General features: G+C 45.9%; 1 protein-coding gene across 4 annotated transcripts in view; it reads left to right on the forward strand.

Annotated features, from left to right (window-relative positions):
• The window catches only part of Cldn10 (claudin 10), an 85,109-nt gene that overhangs the window by 45,494 nt on the left and 15,518 nt on the right, over positions 1–24,097 (forward strand). Inside the window, exon 1 of one of the 4 annotated variants that reach the window (XM_029469336.2) lies at positions 20,056–20,365. The exons of 2 other annotated variants lie outside the window; for them this stretch is intronic. In XM_029469336.2, coding sequence (XP_029325196.1) covers positions 20,146–20,365 — 220 coding nt within the window. In that variant the 5' untranslated portion in view covers positions 20,056–20,145. Of the gene's footprint in view, positions 1–20,055; positions 20,366–24,097 lie in introns of those variants that run through there. One more of the 4 variants, XM_021182087.3, reaches the window with a different exon arrangement.

The raw sequence follows: 24,097 nt of genomic DNA on the forward strand, positions 1-24,097 counted from the left end.
AGGAGATGAGACATTTCAGCCATATTCTCACTAAAGAGACCACACTCTCATTGAATAGCTACAAAAACAAACAAACAAGCAAACAAACAGAGAAGCGAAGCACAACTCAGGCTATGAGCGAAGCGCCAGCAGCTAGCCCAGGTCTAACCTCTCCTCATCCTCTTACTGCCTCCGCAGATCCCTCCCTAACTATTGATTCAGCGTAGCAGACTCTCTTCTCCTGCACTACACTGAAGTGGCAGCCCCAGCGCCAGTCTGCTTCCTCATGGACATACACTGGAAACAAGAGTAGACAGGGTCCTTTGTTCCACGGCTGCGCAGCACAGTAGGGCTATTCTGTGAGAGCAGTAGAACCAGTCCATAATGACTTGTCACCCAGAGGGAGCACTTGGGCACGGTGCTTCTCCGGCAGTCTTTAGTCAGTAGGCTTTAGCTATTTTCCTAGCATTGGTTTCTGTTCACATCCCTTGCCTGTGTTTTCATGTCAGCATTAAAGATAGTGTTTGTAGAGCTGGTCAGGGATAGGATACGTACCTGTAACCGTTCCCACCTGGGAGATGGAGGCAGGAGGGTCAGGAATTCAAGATCATCCTAGGATACATAAAAAGGCAAGCTTAAGGCCAGCCTGGGTTAACAGAACCCCATTTCCAAAAGATAAGTAAAAATAAATACAGTAAAAATTCAAGCATTTAAAGACTTTATGAACTTACAAAATAAACAGATATACAAGAAAATATTAATATTAATATTTTAATTAAGAAAATACTAATGTTAATATTTTAATTATATTAATATTAATGTTTTAATTATGAAAATATTAATATTAATATTTTAATTAAGAAAATATTAATAGGGCCATGGGAACTGCTGGAAGTATTTTTTTATATAAAGGAGAAATAGAGGGGCCGGTGCAGCAAGGACACCTAAGATAAAGTGGGAAAGCCCACTGACAGATAGCACCATGCTGCTGTCATGTGTGTGGTATGCCAATGCAAAGAGAGCAACCAGGACCCAGACAGTAGTGGGCCGTGTGCAGAGCAGGCTGGAGGGCGGTCCTGCTAACAGTAGTGGACCGTGTGCAGAGCAGGCTGGAGGGCGGTTCTGCTAACAGTAGCGGGCCGTGTGCAGAGCAGGCTGGATGGGGGTCTTGTGTGCCGAGCAGGCTGGAGGGAGGTCCTGTTACAGATAACTTCATCACTCTTGGAAAGGAACCACAGAGAACTTTCTTTGTGAGGTTCCGCAAGATATTCTAAATGCATCTGTGTATTGTCCTAAACCCCAAAGACACCGGTTCATCCCACCTGCTTTATCCATCCAGAAAGATCACCGAGTGGCAGTCTCTTCCTTCCCTGGCAGAAATCACAGTCTGGAGATGCAGAGACATTTGGGAGATTTCATTGTGGTGCTTTTAAACCATTGTTTTCTAGAACATGTTGGTCCCAGTGAACACTATAATTTAGCGCTGGATACTATTCCCTAAAGTCTTTTAATCGAAACCACAGAGCTGTGATTGGACCCCTTCACACTGCTCCTTTTGCTTACAGTCCTGGCTTTGCCTGGCAGCCCCGTGAACCCCGGCTCCTCACTGCCCTATCTGCCACTTCTCCACCTTTCCCACGGCCTCTGAAACCAAACCATGTTTATTTTAAGCCCTTAATTCATTCTTTTAAAGACCGCTTTTAAACATCTTAGAGGTTTTTACCCAAAAGAGGGTGCACATTTCTCATGAAGAGATAATATCAGTAACTTATGAAATTTTGTTGCTCATGCCAATGTTTAAATCGTGTAGTTGCTATAACTTTGCGTGTGACACGTGTGTGAAATCATTCCTGTCTGTGAGGCCGAGTTAAAAGCCCTTTGCTTCTTTAGAGCAGACTCAGAAAGGAACTGAGGTAGAGAAATAGGCTTAAGATAAGGGGTTTCTGTTTGGGGTAACCAAATCAAACTAAGATAGGATACTTTAAATGAAACACCAAATGTGTGTGTACAGTCGCCTAACTCGAGGTTGCTTCTACTCTAACACAGCTCATAGGATGTTCCATGAACTGATCAAGTTCAGACTTTGTATAAGGTAGTTAAAGTTTAATCAGGGTTTTCATAGGAGGGCTTACAGATCTCTGTGTCTGTGTCTCTGTGTCCCTGTCTCTGACTCTGTCTCTCTGTCTCTCACACTCACATGCAGACACACACACCCATCACTAAGATTGCTCACATCTCAGGCTCTGTCTGTCTGTCTGTGTCTGTGTCTGTCTGTCTGTCTGTCTCTCTCTCTCTCTTACACACACACACACACACACACACAGTATGTAGAGCTCTGTCCTCACATAGGGAGCATTGGCTGATAAAAGGGAGGGGTACGTAGATTTCCGTCTCTAGTCTCTGTGGTGCCTGTGTCTTCTCATGACTTGTGTGCATTTAGTGAAGGGGATGGCATGACATAAATGCACATTGTGGAGATGGGAGGACAGACAAAGGGGAGCCATGCTACACTACAGCAACGTGTTTGAACTATCCCTTACTCAGCAGAAATTCATCTCACCAAATCCTATACACAAAAGGTCTGAATTAAGGTAAAACTTAGGAATTAGGGTTTAAAAAAATTCACTCCCCAGAATGGCAGCTCCAAATAGAAAGGTCCCGTGTTTTTTGTTGTTTTGTTGCTGTTTTTGTAGTATTTTATTTTGCTTGCCTGATTCTTCTTTCTGTGACTGGGTTAAATTCTGAACTCAGGCTTCTCCACCTGGCACTCATGCCTGCCTGGCACATGGATACAATGGACCCTCACCTAGGGGAATAAGCCATTTTGATTGATTTCTCACTCCAGTCAATGAAAGTAACTGTATGTAGGATTTTGCCAAAACATTGTCTGTTGACTGATTTGCGTTGCTGCCCTGAACTTCTCCCCACAAAAAAAGCACAGGATGTGAGCCTCTGCTCCATATATAGGCCTATAATGACAGCAAGGTATGGATACCATTCAGGCAGAAATTAACAGGACAGCAACCTTGTAACACAGTAGTCACCAAGTAGAGGTGTAACTCCGTGGAGACACTTCACATTTAAGCCACATCCTCTGAAATATAAGAAAAAGGATACACAGAGCTGACATGCTGGAGAGTGACCCTGATAAATGGGAGACAGTGCTGGGTGTGGTGGCACACAGCTGCAGTCCCCACGCTCAGGAGCCTGAGCTTCATGCAGAGCGTCGTCCCAGCCATGAGTACACAGTCAGACCCTGCCTCTAAAAAATAAGAGTTAAATTAAAAAGTACAAAGGTAGGGGCCCAAGAATGGAGCTCCTGGTTGGTGCTTGGCTAGCACAAAATAAAACCAGGCATGGTGTCTCAACTCAGAAGGAGGAAACAGGAGAATCAGAAGTTCAACTTTATCCTTAGTTATAGAGTGCGCTTGTTGTATAGAGAAGTAGAAGCGGGGTTGGGGGTGGGGTGGAGGCGGGGCTTCATTCTTAAAGGTGGTTGCTTTTCTTATCTGGGAAGATACAATCATGCCACACCTATGGTCTTAACACCACTACTTCATGTATGTCTGGATTATTTACTTTATGAAATACATGCTTTAGATGCCAGTGACAGTGGGGCAAAGTTTGGCTGCAGGCGTGGGAGGTAGGTATCGGGTTTGTCTACTGACATCAACACCACCAGTTTCTTACTCCTATGTGATACTTGCTCACTTGGAACTGAGGGAGTTAGGCAGTAGTTTTTGAAGGTTTCAAGGCTTGGGAGTTCAGTCTTTCTTACAAGTTATGCTTAATAAAACTTCTTCACAACAATGGGCTTAGGAAGCACCCTGCTGTTGACAAGTGTGTGACCTGGAACACCAGGCACATTGGCCACGTGGCCCAGTGGCCCAGGGCCACAACTGAGAAGTCAGCAGCTGTGCATGCTAAATTGAGCTCTGTTATTAACCTGCTGAGGGACCTTCTAAAAAGTGCTTGATTCCAGCCATGAAAATAAACATAGGTGCCACGGCTCTACAATAGAGCTAAAGAAAACCGGGCTGTGTGCCCAAAGTAAACCAAGCTCCCTGCACTCTGTGTCTCCTTTCCTTCTTGTTAGAGAGACGGGGGCTTTGGAGTGACACATCGTAGGCTCCTGCCTTAGTTTTCAAAAGGCCAATATGAGTGAATGGACATCAGTGGGGGGAACAGCCAGTGTGTGTAGGGGCGCAAACTCTATAGCACTGTGAGGTTTCTTCAGGACTCCAACTCTCCTGTCTGCTCATGTGTGGTCACACTACGTCATGTATGCTCATACACCACCTTATGTACACACACCATTATATGTGCTTATACTCCTTCATGTGTGCTCACACTCTGTCATGTGTGGTCACACTCTGTCATGTGTGGTCACACTATGTCATGTATGCTCATACACCATCTTATGTACACACACCATTATATGTGCTTATACTCCTTCATGTGTGCTCACACTCTGTCATGTGTGGTCACATTCTGTCATGTGTGGTCACATTCTGTCATGTGTGGTCACACTCTGTCATATGTGCTCATACACCATCTTATGTACACACACCATTATATGTGCTTATACTCCTTCATGTGTGCTCACACTCTGTCATGTGTGGTCACATTCTGTCATGTGTGGTCACATTCTGTCATGTGTGGTCACACTCTGTCATGTGTGCTCATACACCATCTTATGTACACACACCATTATATGTGCTTATACTCCTTCATGTGTGCTCACATTCTGTCATGTGTGCTCACACTCTCTCCTGTGTACTCATACTCTGTCATGTGTACTCACACTCTGTCCTGTCATGTGTGGTCACACTCCATCATGTGTGGTCACACTACGTCATGTATGCTCATACACCATCCTATGTACACACACCATTATATGTGCTTATACTCCTTCATGTGTGCTCACACTCTGTCATGTATGCTCACATGCCATCATGTGTACATGCATACACCATTATGTGTACTCACCTTTTGTCCTGTGTACTCACACCTTGTCATGTGTGCATACACCATTGTGTGTGTTCACCCTTTGTAACGTGTACTCACCATCATGTCTGCTTACATGCCATCATGTGTGCTCACACTCTGTCCTGTCAGTCATGTGTGCTCACACTCCATCATGTGTACTCACACTCTGTCCTGTCATGTATGGTCACACTCTGTCATGTGTGCTCACTCTCTGTCATGTGTGCTCACACTCTGTCATGTGTACTCACACTCTGTCCTGTCATGTGTGGTCACACTATGTTATGTGTGGTCACACTCTGTCATGTGTACTCACACTCTGTCCTGTCATGTGTGGTCACACTCCATCATGTGTGCTCACTCTCTGTCATGTGTGCTCACACTCTGTCCTGTGTACTCATACTCTGTCATGTGTGCTCACACTCTGTCCTGTCATGTGTGGTCACACTCCATCATGTGTGCTCACTCTCTGTCATGTGTGCTCACACTCTGTTATGTGTGCTCACACTCTGTCATCTTTTCACCATCTTGGCTCTGCATCAGACTGAGCCTTCTTCCCTCCTCTTCATCTTTCCCTTTTCTCCCCCCTTTCCATATTGGTTTTCCTTTGTTGTCACTGAAGAGCAGAAGGAAGCCATGCCCTCTCACTGTCTTTATTTCCCCCTCCACAGTTAGGCATGCCAGAGCTCTAAACTCCTAATAACGAGGCAGGGAAAGAGAGAAGATAAATTTCAGGTTCATTAAATCCCAGTCCTGGGAAGGATTGTCTAGATTAAGCTTTGTTTCTGACAATGTTTTTGAGTGATTAAGTTAATTGATGAGGGGGACCCATCTTCACCGTGGCCGGGACCGTTCTCTGAGCTGCATAAAATGGAGATAGCATGCAGAGACCCATGCCTTTTCTTCCTTTGGATGTAATATGGTGCTCCTTCTAGTTCCTGCCACTGTGATTCCCTGTTACAACCGGCTACAGCCTGGAATCATGAGCCAAACAGACCCTTTCTCTGGAAAGTTGCTCTTGCCCTAGCATTTTACCACAGCAGCAAGAGAAGGAACTACGGGAGAACACAGCATGAAGACCTAAGTCAGGTCCCCATGGCCCACTGAAATCCCAGGTGCCATCACCTGCATATAACCCGGAACTCAAGGTCAGAGACATGCAGAGAGCACAGTGGCCAACCACCCCAGTCAAATTAATGAGTTCCAGGTTCAGTGATAGACCCTTACCTCAAAAAAGAAAAGGTGAGCGATTGCAGAAGATGCCTCTGGGATCAACCGCTGTCTGCCACAACGCCCACATGAACGTGTCCATAAAACATCCCCACCCCCTCCCAACACACACCCCCAAAGAGAAAATAATGCTGGGCCATGCTATTTCCACTCAGAATGCCAAAGTTCAGTGATTGAGAAGTATTACCGCTTCTTTTATATTTCTCATATGTAAAAATGGGACTCATGCTTGTCTCTTTACAATCATAGTAGTCAGGGCACATGGTAAATGTGATGGTATAGAAAAAGCCACTATTTCATCTATGCAGGGACTATTTACATTAGAATGCGCACAATTAAAAAGCAGTGTGATTTCAAAACAGTCAAACGTACGGCTCATCTTCCCCACGGTTTTCCTAGAAGCTAAATACTGCACTGGAAGCGTGTGGGATGCATTCATTAACCAATACATGAATCTCGAGGCCAAGGTCACAGTCATAGTCATAGCTATGGCAATGAAGGGCCATGGTCATGTTTGTTCAGGAGCAGGCAAGGCAAATATTAGCATGCATAGACTCTGAAACCCATCCTTCAGGAAACACACTTGGTCTGCAGAGTGCTTGCCTAGCGTTCGTTTGCAAAGCCTGGCTCAGGCCCCAACACCACCCAGACCAGACAAGCTTGTGTATGCTCACGATCCTAGCATTCAGGGTGGGGAAGCAGGAGGATTTGAAGTGTAAGTTTGTCTTCATCTATAGAGTGGGTTTGAGGCCGGGAAGAACTATGTGAGACCCTGCCTTGAGACCAAGAGGCATCCAGAACTTTCCAAGTGCTCTGAAGAACAGATCAATGCCATTTAAGATAAATGTCATTTAAGATCTATGTCATTTAAGTAGGTGTAACTGACTTTCTTTTCTTATACACGATACATAAATTCCTTGAAAGTTAGAAATCACTGGCTCATAGAAAAAGAGGTACAAGAAACTGCCACCTTGGTACCTCAACCCTCACCTGTAGGAGATGCTCCCACATAGCTGTTCTGGCAGATTCTAAGCAGCCAATTCCAAAGCACTAAATTCATCGTGTGATTCCAGAATTGTCACCTGAGGGCACAGGCCCCCTCCTGTAGATTCCCTATTCTTGTTATTAAAAAAAATAATAATAAAAGCAAACCAAACAACAACAAAACAGACTCAGGTGGAAACTCAAGGAAATTTTATGGGAACTTGAGAGACAGGCTGACAGAGCAGGCAAGACGGAGCTCTCGGCAGCCAATTTGAGGAGGAGATGGGTAAGAGGAAGTCAGAGAGCCATGGTGTCTGAAACCGAGGTAAGAAAGCTGGTACACTCAACAGTGAGCACACGTATACCTGTGCGTATGAGTACTTGAGTGTGTGTGTGTGTTTGTGTGTGTGTGTGTGTGTGTGTGTGGTAGTGGTATGTGTGTGGTGTGTGTGTGTGGTATGTGGTGTGTGAGTGTGTGTATGTGTGTATATGTGGTGTGTGTGTGTGTGTGTGTGTGTGTGTGTGAGCACAAACTCCGTGTCTCCTAGAAGAGAAGGCCAGAGAGAGAATTTCCAGAGGTCTGGGCAAGCAGGCTTAGGACTTATATCCATGTTGTAAAAACAGATATAAAGAGGAAAAAGAAGTGTCACTTTTCTGGGCTGCCAAGATCCGCTGTCTGATTCCCGTCCGTGGGAAACAGCACATGGCAGAAGGAAAGAAATGACTCCCAGAGGCCGTCCTCTGAACTCTATCCTGTGTATGTGCCCATGATAAATGAATAAACAAATAAATGTAAGGATTTTTTTTTTCAAAAGCCTAGCCGTGGCGGCACATGCTTTTAATCCCAGCACTCAGGAAGCAGAGGCAGGTGAATTTCTGAGTTCAAGGACAGCCTGGTCTACAGAGTGAGTTCCAGGACAGCCAGGGCTACACAGAGAAACCCTGTCTCAAAAAACAATTTTTTTTTCAAAAGAAAAAGCTGTAATTTCTGAGTTAGAAGTATATTTAAAATATAAATGACATCATATTCATAACAAGATTATAGATAGAAAGTGTTTATTCATAGAATATTATTTACAAAGAACACAAATTAGACAATGACAGGAGGTATTTTGAAAGTTTACACTTAATGTTCCGTCCAATATTTTAAGTCATTTATCATTTTGACTAATAAAACTCAGTTCAGTTACTATCGCGTGTTATAATATCCCATTTATCTGGTATCCATATTTTAATTTTTTGCTCCTCTTAGTCACATCTGGAAGCAAGTAGGTTATATAGCAGAGTGCTGTCCTTTGCTTTTCTCCCGCACAGTATGGGGACTCGAGAGTCTGGAGGGCACACAGATCTGCATTCAGGCTGCTTAACCAAATTTCGTGGGCTGCTGTATAGACTGTGCCAAATGAATTACAATATAACCTTTCATATTGTGTTCTTGGTGGTGCGAAAAAGCCATTGTAAACACCAGAGGATTACACAGACAGACAAATTGTGTGGGGAAGTTGCTGGCGTCGGGCATATTTCTTGCTAGGAAGATTCATCCCAGCCCCAGCCACCACCGCGTCCTAGGGGCGTGGCGTTCATAATAATCACAGGTAAAACTCTACGTTCCCTTTCTTCTTCAGCTCTTAACCCTCACAACCCTAAATCAAACAGAAACAGCCATTGCTCGGAACCACAGAGGGGCACATCTCTTTTCTACCGCGTCATAGGCATTCAGCCCATAGCTGTTTCCTTTTCCGGGTTACTGTTCAGTCATCCAGAGTCGGCTGGCTCTGCACCAAGGGGCCACGCATCCTCCTAGGGACCTCTGATGTCGTTCTTGTTTGAAACAGTCTCTTGTTCGATGCTGTGTTTGCTAGGCTAGCTGGCTCATGAGCTTCCCAGCGTTCCAGACTTGGCCTCCCATTTTGCCATAGGTACTTCCATAGTTAGGATCACTGTTGCTGTGATGAAACACCATGAGCAAAGCAACTTGGGGAGGTATCAGACCAGAGGTGTCTCAGTTAGGGTTTTACAGCTGTGAACAGACACCACGACCAAGGCAACTCTTATAAGGAAAACATTTAATTGGGACTTGCTTACAGATTGAGAAGTTCTGTCCATTATCATCAAGGCATGACAGCATCCAGGCAGGCATGGTGCAGGGGGAGCTGAGAGTTCTACATCTTTATCTGAAGGTTTCCAGGCAGCTAGGACTAGGGTTTTAAAACCCATGCCCACAGTGGCACACCTATTCCAACAAGGCCACACCTCCTGATGGTGCCACGCCCTGGACCAAGCATATACAAACCATCACAGTAGTGAAGGGTTCAACTGGCTTATGCTTCCTCATCACTGTTCATCACTGAAAGAAGTCAGGATAGGAACTCAAACAGAGCAGGAACCTGGAGGCAGGAGCTGATGCAGAGGCCATAGAGGGGTTCTGCTTACTGGCTTGCTTCCTCTGGCTTGCTCAGCCTGCTTTCTACAGAACCAGGGCCGCCTGCTCAGGGTTGTGGCACTACCTAACATGGGCTGGGCCCTCCACCATCAATAACTAAAGTAAGAAACTGCCTTACATGTTTGTCTACAGCTGGATCTTATGCAGGCATTTTCTCAATTGAAGTCCCCTCCTCTCTGAAGACTTTAATTTGTGTAGCGTTGCCATAAAAGTAACCAGGCTCCACCTGGCTTCACATAGGTTGTGGGGTGGGGGGGTCCAGATTCAGATCCTCCCACTTCTGCCTCAGTCTCTTTACTCGCTGAACCATGGCGTAAGCCCATGCTTACAAAGATTTTACCAGCAGGATTATATCTGGGAGGGGAATGACAGCCTTCAACGTTCAAATGTTATTTAAATCTTGCTTACGGTGAGTCTGACTTTTTTCCAGCACTGAGCTCAGATAAGTTTTCAAGTTCACACTTTTTGAAAGAATGGACATATGTAAATGTCAATCCAGTCGATTCCAATATATAGTTGATGACATAATATGCATTAAGAAGTCGCCTGTGGATTCTGGTTTCCTCACCTGAAAATACTAAATTAAACAACCTTGAAGAGTTCTTTCTAACTCTAGCATTCTAGAGCAATCAAATTCCCATCTTATTATGTTTTAAATGACTCCAAATTAAAGTATCATCGTGCAAAGTGCAGTGGGTGGGAATTGGGAAGAAAAAGCTGCATCTGAACTGTTCTCCACCAGGAGCTGGGCTGTGTGTCCGGCCGTTCTCTGTGGCAGACTAAATGGACCGGTTCCATGATTATGGCCAACTGTGGCCCCTGCCCTTAGGAACCTCCAAGGAATGTATACCCTGGGGCAGGATCCCAGCTGCATAGATAAAGAACATCTTAAAAAAAAAAATTATCTGAAAACATCATTGAAAAGCAGAAGGCCCTCACCCAAACACACACACTCACCCCCACTAAAACCCACACACACTTACACACACCCTCACACACTCACCACACACACCCACACACACTCACACCACACACACACACTCACACACACAAACACACATATACTCACCACACACACTCACACCACACACACACTCACACCCACACACACTCACACCCACACAAACACACACACTCACACCCACACACACTCACCACACACACTCACCACACACACAAGCTCTCCATGACCCCTACACTCCAACCCTTTTTACCTCTTCCCTTAAAAGAGACTCATTTCCTCCTATGTGCTCCATCCCTCTGAGCTACTCAAAAAGGGACCACCCCAACCTCTCTCTTGAGGCAGCTTTAGTCAAGGTTAATTGGGACCTAGATGGTGTCCTCTTTAGTCCCAGCTGTGTGTCCTTCTCCACATGCCTGGCCATATCAATGGCCCCATGTGATCCCCCGTAGATCATCTTCCTCACACGGTCACAAGTTCTTACCCTGGGCTTTCTCTTGCTCATATACTCTGGCCTGACAGTGTTTTCTGTCAGTTCTCTCGTCTTGGCTGTGAGATGGGAGATGGACCTGGCCCTTCTCTGCTTTATGCAGCCCTAGAGGATCTGGCTTGTCCTGTGGATTTTTACCGAACCCAGACAACCACAAATGTGCCTTGCTCACCCAAGCTCTTTCCAGATGTGTATGTGGAGGGTCACCCCGCTTCTTGGTGTTTCCTCTCATGTCTCCTGGGGTCTCACAGTCTGTGTTTCTGAGACTAAATTCCTGATGTCACTCAGTCCTGCTTCTCTAGAGGCTCCCTCCTCTTAGCCAACATCACCATCCCTCCTGAGGCTGACACGATTCTACCATCCTCCTTCATGCACCTCAGCCAACGGCTTAGCAAATTCAGTCATCTCAACCCTCAAAGGACATCAAAACTCAAGATTAGACCCTTCGTTCCCATCCCACTCCCCTAATCGGTCCCTCTGCCCCTGGGTCTATCCTGCCCCCTTCTGGCAACTCCAGGTTAGTTCCAAAACGCACTAGACACCTCATCTCAGAGGTAATCAAAGTCTGCCCGTGACACCCTGAGTGAGAGTGAATGGTGTGCTTGGTGATTATAGAGCTGGGCACAAGCAGTACAAGCCGGTATCTGCACATAGCCACACAGAGACATGGATACATAGACAAACAGGCAGACACCATAAGAACAACACAGACGTGGACACACATGCATACAGATGCATGCACATACATGATGCATTCTTATCACCCACAAACAGACACATCGTCAGACCGAGGATATGCAGATGCACAGACATGCTGCCAGCACCTCATATTTGTCTCTTCACTGGCCCCGTCTTCCACCCCTCCCATTCATCCTCTGTTCTCCTTATTGTAGACGCTCCAGTGGCAAATCCAGAATTATTCAGGCAAGTGCAGTAAGCTCCCCTGTCCAGAATGTTCCTCCTGAAGAGTCTACAGACACATTTGGTCATCACTTCTTTACTCAACGTCATCAGGGATGGCTTCCATGGCCACTGGAGACTTTTATAGTCACCACGCTCCTTCTCTATACACACAGTTCATAGCTCTGTTCCCACAGCGCTCTCTCTTTCTCTTTCTCTCTCTCTCTCTCTCTCTCTCTGTCTCTCCCTCCCCCCCATCTTCCCTTCTCTCTGGCATATATGACCTAATAGTCTGAATAGAATGAGCTTTGTTTTTAACCATCTCTGGCTTCCCCAGTGGAACATGAGGTACACATGGGCAGGGGGTTGTCTGGTTCCCCGCCCTAGTGTGGAAGGGTGCTGGAGCTGTAGGCACACAATAAACGCATGCTGGATTTGTTCAGTGGATGACTGATGCTATTTCCAAAGTGAGGGCAAAGTGAAGTGAACTTCAGATTGTTAGAACGCTGTCCTCCATGAGAGGAATTCCAACGTCCTTAGTCTCCAGCAGTCACCACCGGACTACACATCTCATGCCGCCGTCCTCCCCTGCCCAGCTAGCTGACCCGCCCCAGGGCCAGTGAAGTTCACCAGTCTCTCATGGCCTTATCTTCTCAATGAACCATTTCTGTAAAGTGTGTCTAGCACATTTAGGGCAGCTGCACTTAACTGAAAGGAGACTATAGATCAGGCACTAACAAAAATAAATAGGCAAGCAAAAAGGCACCTAACATCTAATACGACCTTTCCTCTTAGATTTTAGTGTGTCTTGGTCAGCTGGTTTAAAAACGTCAAAATTTCAGCCACGCTGTGGCACGGCACACCTTTAGTCTAAGCACTTGGGAGGCTGAGGCAGGTGGATCTCCAAGTTCTAGGCCAGTCTGATCTACAGAGCAACCAAAGCTACACAGAGAAATCCTGTCTCAGAAACCAAATCAAACCAATAATCACCAGAAAGCAATGTGAAGAGGGGAGCTTTTATAGCACAGTGAACAAGACCTGCTACAGAGTCGTGCCTTCAGGAGAGCCAGGGGCAGGAGGGAGGGCTCAGTGGCTAAGCAAACCTCTTCAGGTCAGCTGTGTTAGCTGAGAGGGTGGCCAGAACTCAAAGCAGAGAGACCTGGGTGCCACAGAGTAGCTGAAGAAAAGTTCATATGTGTGTGTGTGTATGCGTGTGTGTGTTTGTGTGTGTGCATGTGTGTGTGCGCGTGTATGTGTGCATGTGTGTGTGCATGTGTGTGTGTGTGTATGCATGTGTGTGTTTGTGTGTGTGCATGTGTGTGTGTGCGTGTGTGTATGTGCGTGCGTGTGTGTATGTGTGTATGTGTGTGTATGTGTGTGTGTGTGTGTGTGTGTATGTGTGTGTGTGTGTGTGTGTACACTCATAAAACTGCTCCTGACATAGTGAAGAAGCATCACTTACAGTGAGGCACACTGGTGAACTTCAATTCACCTGTTGCAAAATCAACTCAATGTGCTGAAATTAAGTAAGGACGCTGGGCACCTGTTCAAATACTTCTACTTATGAAAACGATTTTCCTGAAAAAAAAAATTAATCTAAGTTGGGTTAGCTGGAATTGATTTAACTCAGGTTTGTGTGTTTGTTCTTACACTTAGTATGCATAGAATGAGTTACTGCGTGAGTTACAGGGAGCTGTCATGGTAGGAGGCAATTTCTCAATAAAGGGTGTAGACTGTAGAATAAACCTGGCTATTTATCCAGCTACTGCTGCCCAGGAGTAATCTCTCTGTCTCTGTCAGTGTCTCTGTGTGTGTCTCTGTCACACACAAACACACACACACACACACACACCCTGAAAAGAATCATCTATAATACAGAAAACCCAGGGCTGTGAAGAGTTCTCCCTTCTTCCTATCAATCTAAATGATTTCCACGCTCATTTGAGCTTAGTTTTTCTCCTCCCTTCTCCTAACTTCCTTTGGCCCCTCCCTTTGGCCCTGCCCATCTGCTTCCTGGTATCTTTCTTCTCTAGCTCTTGGCATCAACCTCTTTTTTGTTGGCAGTTCAACACTTTTTGCCTTTTTTTAGTTTAAAATTTGCAAAATAATCCATCCACGTCCACCTACTGTTGGTGTATATCTAATCAATATTATTTTCTTTTTGTATTTTTTGAGACGGAGTCTGGAGGCAGTCTTGGCCTCATGCCAGGATTTTTGTGACACTGGCGACTCCTGCATGCGGGGCAATCCCTCTACCCACTGATCCTCATCTCCAGCTCCGAGCAACACCATCCTGACAGAAGATGTAATCATATACTTTCAGAGAGAAGCTCTATGAGCAAACCAATCAGCATCCAGACAAGATCAGGCAGACTCAGAGTGGGGTGAACATAGACGTGCATCCCTTGTTTTTATCTATCACATCCCAGACCTTTGGCTACATTGTGTTTAATCTTCACAAGACCTTGAAGGAAGCCATTTTCTTTACTGTGATATAAAGAAGTGATGCTGATGAAGATACAGCAAGAGACGGAATTTCTGCTTATGTCCATAGTCTGCCCTCCATCCATCCTCATCACATACTTTTATAAGTACATTGCACTACCATGCTTTACCATGTTTCTAATATTAAGAAAAAAGAACGTAGGACTAGATACATACATAGGTTTTCTTTTTAAGATTCTTGTCCATACACCCCCCATCTATAACAACAGCTTCCTTTACACTGGGGTGGGGCTAGAGAGTGATGTATGACAGTGGGGATGAGGCTAGAAAGTGATATGTGAGGGTGGGGATGGGGCTAGAATGTTGTGGTGAGGGGGAGGGACTATAAAGTGATGTGGTGAGGAGTGGGAGTGGAGTAGAGAGTGACATGTGAGGGTGGGGGTAGGGCTAGAGTGAAGGTGGGGGTGGGGCTAGAGTGAGTGTGAGAGTGTGGGTGGGGCTACAGAGTGATGTGGTGAGGGTACCAATGGAAGCTCCTGGTCCTTTTCTTGTTGATATTATCCATGGATAATTGGATGGAAACCTGGGAGCCTTTTAGTGTTGGAAGTGTTCGGGCGCTCCAACACTAAAAGGGGGTGATCAACATTCAAAGGGGTGAGGGAGTGATCATAGAAACTCCTTCATTTTATAAATAAAGAAGCTGTAAATAATCAGAAAAAATGACTTGTTCAGAAACATAAACACTTAATTGCTGGCCCTACCTGGGTGAGTGAACTGAGTTAGAACATCCTATGCTCATTGGCCAACAGCAGGAAGTCATCCTGTCCTACAAGGTCGGGAGTTTCTAGTACCCCAGAGTGAGAGGCACTTCAAACGGGAAGAGTGTTCAGCTGGGAGCTGCTGAATCCAAATGTTCCCAAGGTGTGTCATGAATGGAAATGTGTGTTTCAAATGGACGCCCGAAAAGCAAATCTCGAGATAAAAACATCAACTGTAACAGGTCCAGGAAGCAATTCATGAGTGGGTCTGGCCTCAGAGGCAAAAAAAAAAAAGAAAAGAAAAAAGAAAAAAGAAAAAAGAAAGCAAAAGCGGTTGGTGTGCTCCCAAGTTGCAGCAAAGTAAAAACGAGAGCAGATGTATGTGTATGTCCCTGCATGTGCAGTGGTGTACACGTGACTACATATGTGTATGAGTGTGTATCGGTGCATGGATAGAAGTGTTTACTCCCTGAGCGCTCTTGTCACTGAGTCTTTACACTAAGTAGACTCCAAGCATCACAGAACTTACATAGAACACCAAGGGTGACTCACGTGAGGGAGAAGAACACAGATACACTATTCTAATGATAGTTGTGGCTTTAGTCCCTTTGTTACCAGGTCTTTGTAACAACACTTGGTTGCTAAATAGCTGTTTAGCTCACACTTTCATTTGGGGCTTCCGTTTCTTTCCAGCTGATTAACAGCATGCAACCTCACTGGAATCTAGGAAGGCGCTAATGTATACTGAAACCAAACTTGATGCTTAGAAAATCCTTGAGCTGTGGTGAAAGGCACAGCTGTGTTCTCTGGCAGGTGAACTGAATCTCAAGTCAAGAATTTCTGCAAATCTCTCGTTCAGTTGGCCAAACAGGTTTTCACTCCCATTGAACAACTGGAGTTTGGGGGTGGGGGGAACCCTCTATTTTTCCTTAATGACCACAATAATACCACACCAATCACTTTTAATACTAAGGCCTCGGGAGCGGGAAAGATGTTGTGTTTCAGTGGGTAAAATAGCTTCAAGCAGAATGTGTGATTTATACATCAATTAGAGCTCCTTGGAGTAGACAAGGATACTTTCTAACGAGAACGTTATGATTAAGATGTTACACTGAATTCACTAGAAAAGGCGATTTTCTTGATAAAATCATGTTTACACTTAAGAATGGTGAAATGAAGGTGTCAGAGAGCTGAATCCTAGTGAAAATACAAAGGTTATTTGGAACTACATAATCTTAAAGCGACATTTATCTTTCTTCTTAAATACCCTCTGTGTGGTCCATTTTCATTTTCTGCATATTTTTATGTTAGATTACACAGTTCTCTGTAATGCCATCAACAACATTCTGACTACATTGTTTTGAACGTTTAGGTATAAAACATTTAAACTGAATGCTTGACTCATTACATACTGGTCTTTAGCCATTAGAAAAAGTATTTTTCCATTTTTGTGGGCTCAAAAAAATTGTAACTTTTTACAGTACATCTGTAATGTAGTCTAGGGAGCTTAACATTGTCCAATCTCACAGCAAGGGCAAAGAATAAAAGCGAAAAAAACATCAGTCAAGTCCACAGGCGTGACGACCCTGGCTCAGGAACTAACAGCACTGCTGTCCTGATGTAATTTATGGATTGTTTGTGGCACTTCCCACTTGTTTTAAGTTAAAACTATGTCGCAATCTCTACAGTAATAGACTATTTCTATTTTTAAGTTTTCAACAAGGAGATTAATCTTCTTTCTCTCCCTAATACACACCACACCATCTGTTATGTTAAACTGTTTGTACACATATTCACTAGTCTCTGCCTCTTGGAGCTGAGGTCCCCGAACTAGCTTCTACCGGGAGCTTGGAGAGTTGGGCTACCCTGGAGGTTTTGGCTTCATTAGTGAGTAATGTGGTAAGGCAGGGCCAGGAGTACGTGGAGTTCTCCCTTGAAATTCACAACTCCTTGCCTCTGGAAGCTTTGTTTGCATAGCTTGTGATTGGTGGGTTGTTTCTCTCAAGTGCAATAGACAGAAATATAGTACATTTTTAACTTTCAGAGAGAGAGAACAAGAAACAATTTCCACAGTTATAACTTTAAAACAGTGTGCCTCTGGAGCCAAATAGTGGAATTTACAACCAACCACTTGGTAAACATGAACCTAGGAGAGGTATAACCACAACGCTAAACATTTTTTCTTATCAAAATATTTTTGTGCCATTGTTCTGTCAAGTAAAAACAAGAGATGGTTAACAAATTATCAAGACAGAGCAAAAAGCCTGTGATCAAGGACAAAAAAGTAATTTGGATAATACTAATTTTAACCAACGTCACAGAGAATATCCAGGCTCAAAATACAAAATTAGATCAGGAATGGGGTTCAGGAAGAAATTTGACATGAAACTATGACAAAGGGCAGGAACCCAGAGATGGGAGTGTTTCATGGGAGATCATAAAAAAAAGAACAGAGGACACTTTGCAGTCACTACTCCAGGGGGGCTGATGTGAGTAAACAGGAGATGACAAACTTTGCTCTGAAGCTTGACCCACCAGTGAACCCCGAGTAACACATTGGGTCAAGTTGAGCTTAAGGCCAGAACAGGAGGTACCTATGTCTGCTGCCGACTGACCAAACCATGCTCACCCTCACATTCCTTCCACAGCCATGAGACTGCACACACAAGCACATCACCTACCTGAGGCTGCACAGCCAAGAAAAAGAGTCTGATGTTTCCTCATAGCTCAGATTGCAGCATTGGGTAGAAATCAGGCAGGGATGGATTTGAGTTCAATATTGAAAATGTGTCCAAAGGGGTCATTAAAACAAAACAATAATAGATACCTTGTTAAACCCTGGGCCCTGGAGTGTGGAGCATTCTCTCAATATTATTCTGTAAATAGACTGACAAGGACTAGTAGAACTCATCTCCTTCCTCTGGTCCTTCCCAAGCCCAGGTTCTAGTAATTCAGCGTCCAGCTTTGCGCCCGCCCACTTCATGGCCACACAGTCATTTCAGGTCTCACTGTGTTTCACTCGGTTAAAGAAAGGCAACAAGCAGCTACATTCTTCACAAATGGTCATGGGAGCTCTGCAGGAGATTGTGAGCCTCCACTAGGAACCTGCTTCTTTGTAGCTGGCTTATTTATGTGTTGTAGACCTCTGGTTACTTTTGGCAAGAAGCAGATCCTGAAAGGTCACACCAAGAACTGCAAGAACTTTAATGGACAATATAATAAGCCCATAATGAAGCCAGTGTCTTTGTCCTCTCATTGATGCCCAGATTTGTGACCTCAGGAGCTGGAAGGACACCTTGATCTTTGTGTTTATCTTGAGACAGCAGAGAAAAGATGAATGGATAAGTTTATTCTTCAGTTAGGCGGGAAAGTTAGAGTGGGTTTTGTTTGTTTGTTTTAAGCTGGTGGGGGCTGGGGAGAGAGCTCAGTCAGAGCAGGGCCTGGACTCAGCTTCTCAGCACCTCTGTAAAAGCTGATCATGACAGCAACCTCAGAGCTCACTAGCCAGGCAGTGTGCTAGAATGCTGAGCTCCTAGTTTGGTGAAGGACCCTGTCTCAGAAAATAGGGTGAACAGCCATAAAGGTTGATATTTAATGTCTAACTCTGATCTGCACACACACACACACTCGCACAGCACACACACACTCGCACAGCACACACACACTCGCACAGCACACACACACACATATTCTCACACACTCATGCATACAGACACACACACAAGCCGCACACACATGCCCACACACTCTCACCTACTTGTGCACACACTCACACACATGCACAAACACTATGCACACACTCATAATACTCTCTCTCACTCACACAAACAAGATAAAAACAAAAGTCGAGAAGGGCTGGGGAGATACACAATCAGTAAAGCCTGAGTTTGGATCCCCAGCCCCTCTGTAAAAGGCCAGACCGCTGTGTACAGCTGGGGAGGGAGGCAAAGAAAGGGAATGAATCCCTGAGACTTGCGGAAGGGGCCTAGGCCAATCTGAAAGACAAGTCGCAGTGAGAAGGACCATGTCTCACTAAACAAAGTAGACGGCACCAGGGGCTGCTCTCTGGTCTACACACACACACACACACACACACACACACACACACGCACACATACACACGCACACACAACTGAGCAAAGATTCATAGACATCTCTCTCTTGCTTCAGAACCCTCCCAGACCAGACTCCCCAAACTGAAAGTGTGTAGCTCTGGGGGGAAAATGAGTCAAATGACAGCCCAATATCTAATGCCGTAATTAGCCAAGACCCTCACGGGGCTCCCTGGAACTTGAGCCGGGCTCATCGGCTACCTCCCAATTAGGCCCGAGCTTCCTGATTAATACTTTCCACATACCACTAGGCGGAAGAGAACTGAATTTTAAGGGGAAGGCCAGTTTCAGTCCCAGTACGCCCTTCTTCACTAGCCAAACAGGGTCACGCAAACAAGCGTGGCACACTGGCCGTTTGCATTCAGCAAAGCGAGGCTGCGTTACCATACCGTTTCTTTTCAGGGCACACCAAAGTTGTTTCTGTTCTGCTTTTGCAAGGCACCCAGTGAGCCAAGCTATTTGCCGCGGGTAGGGCTGAGTCGGGGGTGGCTCGGTGGGAGGCGCAGCAGGCTGTCCACATCTGGTTGTCCCTGGACAGCACCAATAAAAGAGCCGGTTTCCGCGGCTCGCCTGTGGGAGATTTGGGAACCTCAGGCTCAGGGGGGAGCACTGGTCTGAGGGCTTTGCGATTGCAGACGACGGGCCAGCTGCTGGGGGCGGGGGACCCAGGAGGTACCCCCAGACCTCCCCGCGCGCTCTGGGTGCCCTGACAGTAGTGTGAGTGCGGGTCCTCCAGTGCCCTCAAGTGCCCAGTGGGCGGGACGGAGGCGGTGACCGGGGGCGGAGCCTCGGGGCTGGGCGCGCGGGGGTCGCCGCAGCGGGATCGGGAACCAGCGAGAGCGCCGCTGCAGCCCAGCATGGCTAGCACGGCCTTGGAAATCGTCGCCTTCGTAGTCTCCATCTCGGGCTGGGTGCTAGTGTCTTCCACACTGCCCACCGACTACTGGAAGGTCTCCACCATCGATGGCACTGTCATCACCACGGCCACTTATTTTGCCAACCTATGGAAGATCTGCGTTACCGATTCCACCGGTGTCGCCAACTGCAAGGAGTTCCCCTCCATGCTGGCGTTGGATGGTCTGCATCCCTTTGGGACCCCATCCCCATCCATGCCCCTTGCTGGCTTTCCAAGCGGGCGCGTCCTCTTATGGACCGGCCGTGGGATCCCCGGGTGGGGGAGGCTGGGCCTTATACTCTGCCCCGGGAGGGTCTGCAATGCCCGCTGTCTACAGATGGCTGTCCGGTGGGGCGTCTTCTGAGCCTGGGAACCCCTGGTGGTGACGAGTAGGATCAATTCAGGTAGTTGTGGAGCACAAGGCTGGTCCCGCGTCTGTCTGGGACTGAGTGTAGGGCAGCAGAGGCTGGCCACCCCACGACCAAAATCTGATACTCATTAAAATGACACCACCGAGATCCATGAATGCTCGCCTTGATATCGCTTTAGCCGGTTCATTGAGTCTTTGAAAAGCCAGGCACAGAGGAGAGGGAAAAGAACCATATTGAAGTTTGTTGGTGTTTTCCTTAAAAATCCCTCCTACAAACTTGAGGGCTTGAGCTTCATTCTTTTTCTCAGTTTCAGGAAAATAAGTAGCCCTTGCTCATACGGGGGTGAAGTGGCTCAGAGGGCAGGGGACGTTGGACGGCAGAGATCAACAGGATGAGTGACCGCTCTTCCAGGCTTTGTGCAAGCATTCTGAGTCTTCTTCGCTTGATGTATATGTATATATATATTGGAGATAGATATTAACATAGGAAACTGACCGTTTAGTTTCCAGAGTATAGTCAATACAGCATAATGCTCGTTCGTGGTCTAGACTCTTCCAGGGTTTTACAAATGACTAAATGGATTCTGGCAGAAACATAAGAAGAGCAGCTTGCACCACTTCTAGATGTGAGGCGTTTTCCTTTTCTTTATTATTCCTCTTGCCATTTTTATTTGCATAGCTGGGTAAATAGAAGACTTGATTCCCCTAAGACAGTGCTTGCCACAAAGAGCAAACTGTTGCTCAATTCCCCGTGTTCTGTGGAAGCTGGTCTATGGGAATAGGTGCTGCCTTTACAAGGCGGCAGCCTGGGCTGGGCCCTGTCGTATAAAATAAGAAGCTGGAACACTGTTGACTGCGCGCGTTGTTGCTGAGTTTCCTGCATTCATCGAAGCGCTCATTCGGGAGACAACAGACAAGCTCTTGTTTCTGCGGTTTATATTCAGGAACACAGGATTCACACTATGTTCTAGAACTGTTCTGTTTGTAATGCTATTGTAGCCAGGGATAGCCTGCTAGATAAGTCTGCTTCCTTCTTCAGGAGTTTTGGGGTTCAAGGAAGAGGAGAGAGAAAGAAAGAAACACTTCTTCAAGCTTTGAGTACAGGACCGTGGGGGTTTCCTTCGTATGTCTGCTGAGAGGGTGGAGGTGTTCTGTGGTTTGGACAGGCTGGGTAATGAGGAGGAACTGGGACACAGTCCTCATTATCAGGCACTGAACAGAGTTATGCCACTCACAAATGCATATATGCAAAATGGGCATGCTGATGTGACTAGAAAACATGTTTTTAAAACCAGAAATGATATATTCCACATAGTTTTAAAATTAATTACGTCTTTGTAATCGGTGCAGATAGAAAAAACATCTTAGCTCTCGGTAATCTGGACAGGATGACCCACGGACACTGTTGACCCCTGGTGGTCACTGAAATTCTTTATCTTCTCCTCTCCGTGCACATGTGTGTTTCTGTGCACTGTTCTACCACCAGGCTGGAAAAGCATGTGTTTGAATGTCCAGTTCACACTGACAAACTGCATTCTACCAGAGTGCAGGGACAGCTGCCTGGATGCTTTCTCTTTGCCGTTGCCATTCAGAATCGCACGTTAGAGCTGTGAGGCTACTGTTATTTTTGGTCTGCGTTTGTTCCCTTAACTCCCTGTGAGTCTGACCGTTTAGACTTGTTTGTTGACCGTTTCTCCCTTTTCCTATGTATGTCTCACAACAATACTTGTGTTGTTTCTTGGTGCAATCTGAGCCCATTGCTTGTGTGTGTGATGTCATTTTTCCATACTGAACTTAGAAAAAGGTGATGTGATTATAGTTACCAGGCTTTCCCTTGCTGACTTCACCCTCTGTGGTACCCTGGCACCTTTTCTTTTTTTCTTTTTTCTTTTTGGTTTTTCGAGACAGGGTTTCTCTGTGTAGCCCTGGCTGTCCTGGAACTCACTTTGTAGACCAGGCTGGCCTCAAACTCAGAAATCCACCTGCCTCTGCCTCCCAAGTGCTGGGATTAAAGGCGTGCGCCACCACGCCCGGCTACCCTGGCACCTTTTCAACTACAAAAGACAAGGGTTCAGCCACAGCTACTCCTCCACGTGAAAGGGAGGTGATTCCCTCTCCCCCACTGCAGGTGGAACTTTCCAGAGCAGCACCTCCCCCTCCAAACCCCAACTCTGCCTTCTCTTTACCTTGGATTTCCAAGGCAGGGACGTTGGGAGCTGGGTCTGATATTTGAAGTGGTAGAAGAAAGCCACCTCTTTTTCATCTCTATCGGCCACAGGCCAGAACAATCCTGTGTCTCCCCTGCTTCAGCCAGACATAGGCTCCAAATTAGAAATGCCAAGAGAGACGGCTAGTGACTTTTGCTATCTTGTGTTGTGGGAAACAGAATGTCCTATTTGCAATATGATTTCTCATCCTCTGGAGGAATCAGTGTTGTCTCCCAACTTCCCTTTGGGAAAGATGAGGTGTGGCAAAGCTAACGCCTAGACTAGGGACTATGTCAGGTTGGCAGGCACCTGACATTTGCATAGAATTCTATCTTAGTTGTAGAAGGGACTCTGGCAGTTTCTTGTCTCCCATGCCATTCACCCTGTGGCTACCCCTGTTTTCCAGATGAGAAGCGGAGATGCAGAGAGATCGTTAGGTAGTCAAGGATACAGTGTCTGCAGATGGGACAGTGCCCTGCCTTCAGAATCCACTATAACAAAAGATTGTATTCTTCCCAGTTAAACACGGCAGCTTACTCCGCTGCTGATTTGCAAGTGGAAGTAAAGGGTGCACCATTAAGAAGACAGACGTGAAACTTTCAAGGGTTACCTTGAAGGCTTCTGCAAAAGGATTCACTTGGTCCGAGTTACTGTTTGAACATTTCACAGTTGAAGGAACTGGTAGATTCTGTTTACTGCTAGCCCATATTTCTTTCAAAGCACACTTGAACTTCTTTTCTGCCTGGTTGGTTTTTTTTTTACCGTGTGCCATCCATTTTCGCTAATGGGGGTGTTTGCCATTTCTTGCAGGAGAACTAACGATAAATTATACCTTGAGAACTTCTAAGTAAATACGTTCATGCCTCAGCACTTTAATGTGTTAATTAGCTATTAACGGTGTCAGTAAATTAGACCTGTCAGAAATAATGGGCTCCTTGACTAGGCTTTTGCTCCCACTTCTCTTGATGGTGTAACTTCTAAGTTTGCCCTCCGGACCTGTTAAAAAGCTAGGGTAGGTAGAGGTCTGCCTTGCAAAATATAAACTCTGAAAGTCTGCTGGGACTCACGAAAGGCCTGAGATTCTGTATGCTTTAAGGACCAAAAGGCCCGAGTTTACAAACCTCAGGCTAATTAACACCACAAGCCATTCCTCTGAAGGCTGGCAGGGTAGTTTATCCCTGGTCTTGGTTCCCCATTACTGAAAAATCAGGCCAACTATTGTACTTAGAGCGTGCAGAAGTTAGCAAATTATCCTTGGTGTTCTTGAGCCAGAGTGGAGCGTACTGCTCTGCACACACATTTCTTGGTAGCACAGAAGGAGGAGCAGAGCTAGACAG

The sequence above is a fragment of the Mus caroli genome, unplaced genomic scaffold, assembly GCF_978045245.1.
Source record: "Mus caroli unplaced genomic scaffold, Mus_caroli_1 scaffold_12, whole genome shotgun sequence".
In the NCBI taxonomy this organism is placed as follows: Eukaryota; Metazoa; Chordata; class Mammalia; order Rodentia; family Muridae; genus Mus; species Mus caroli.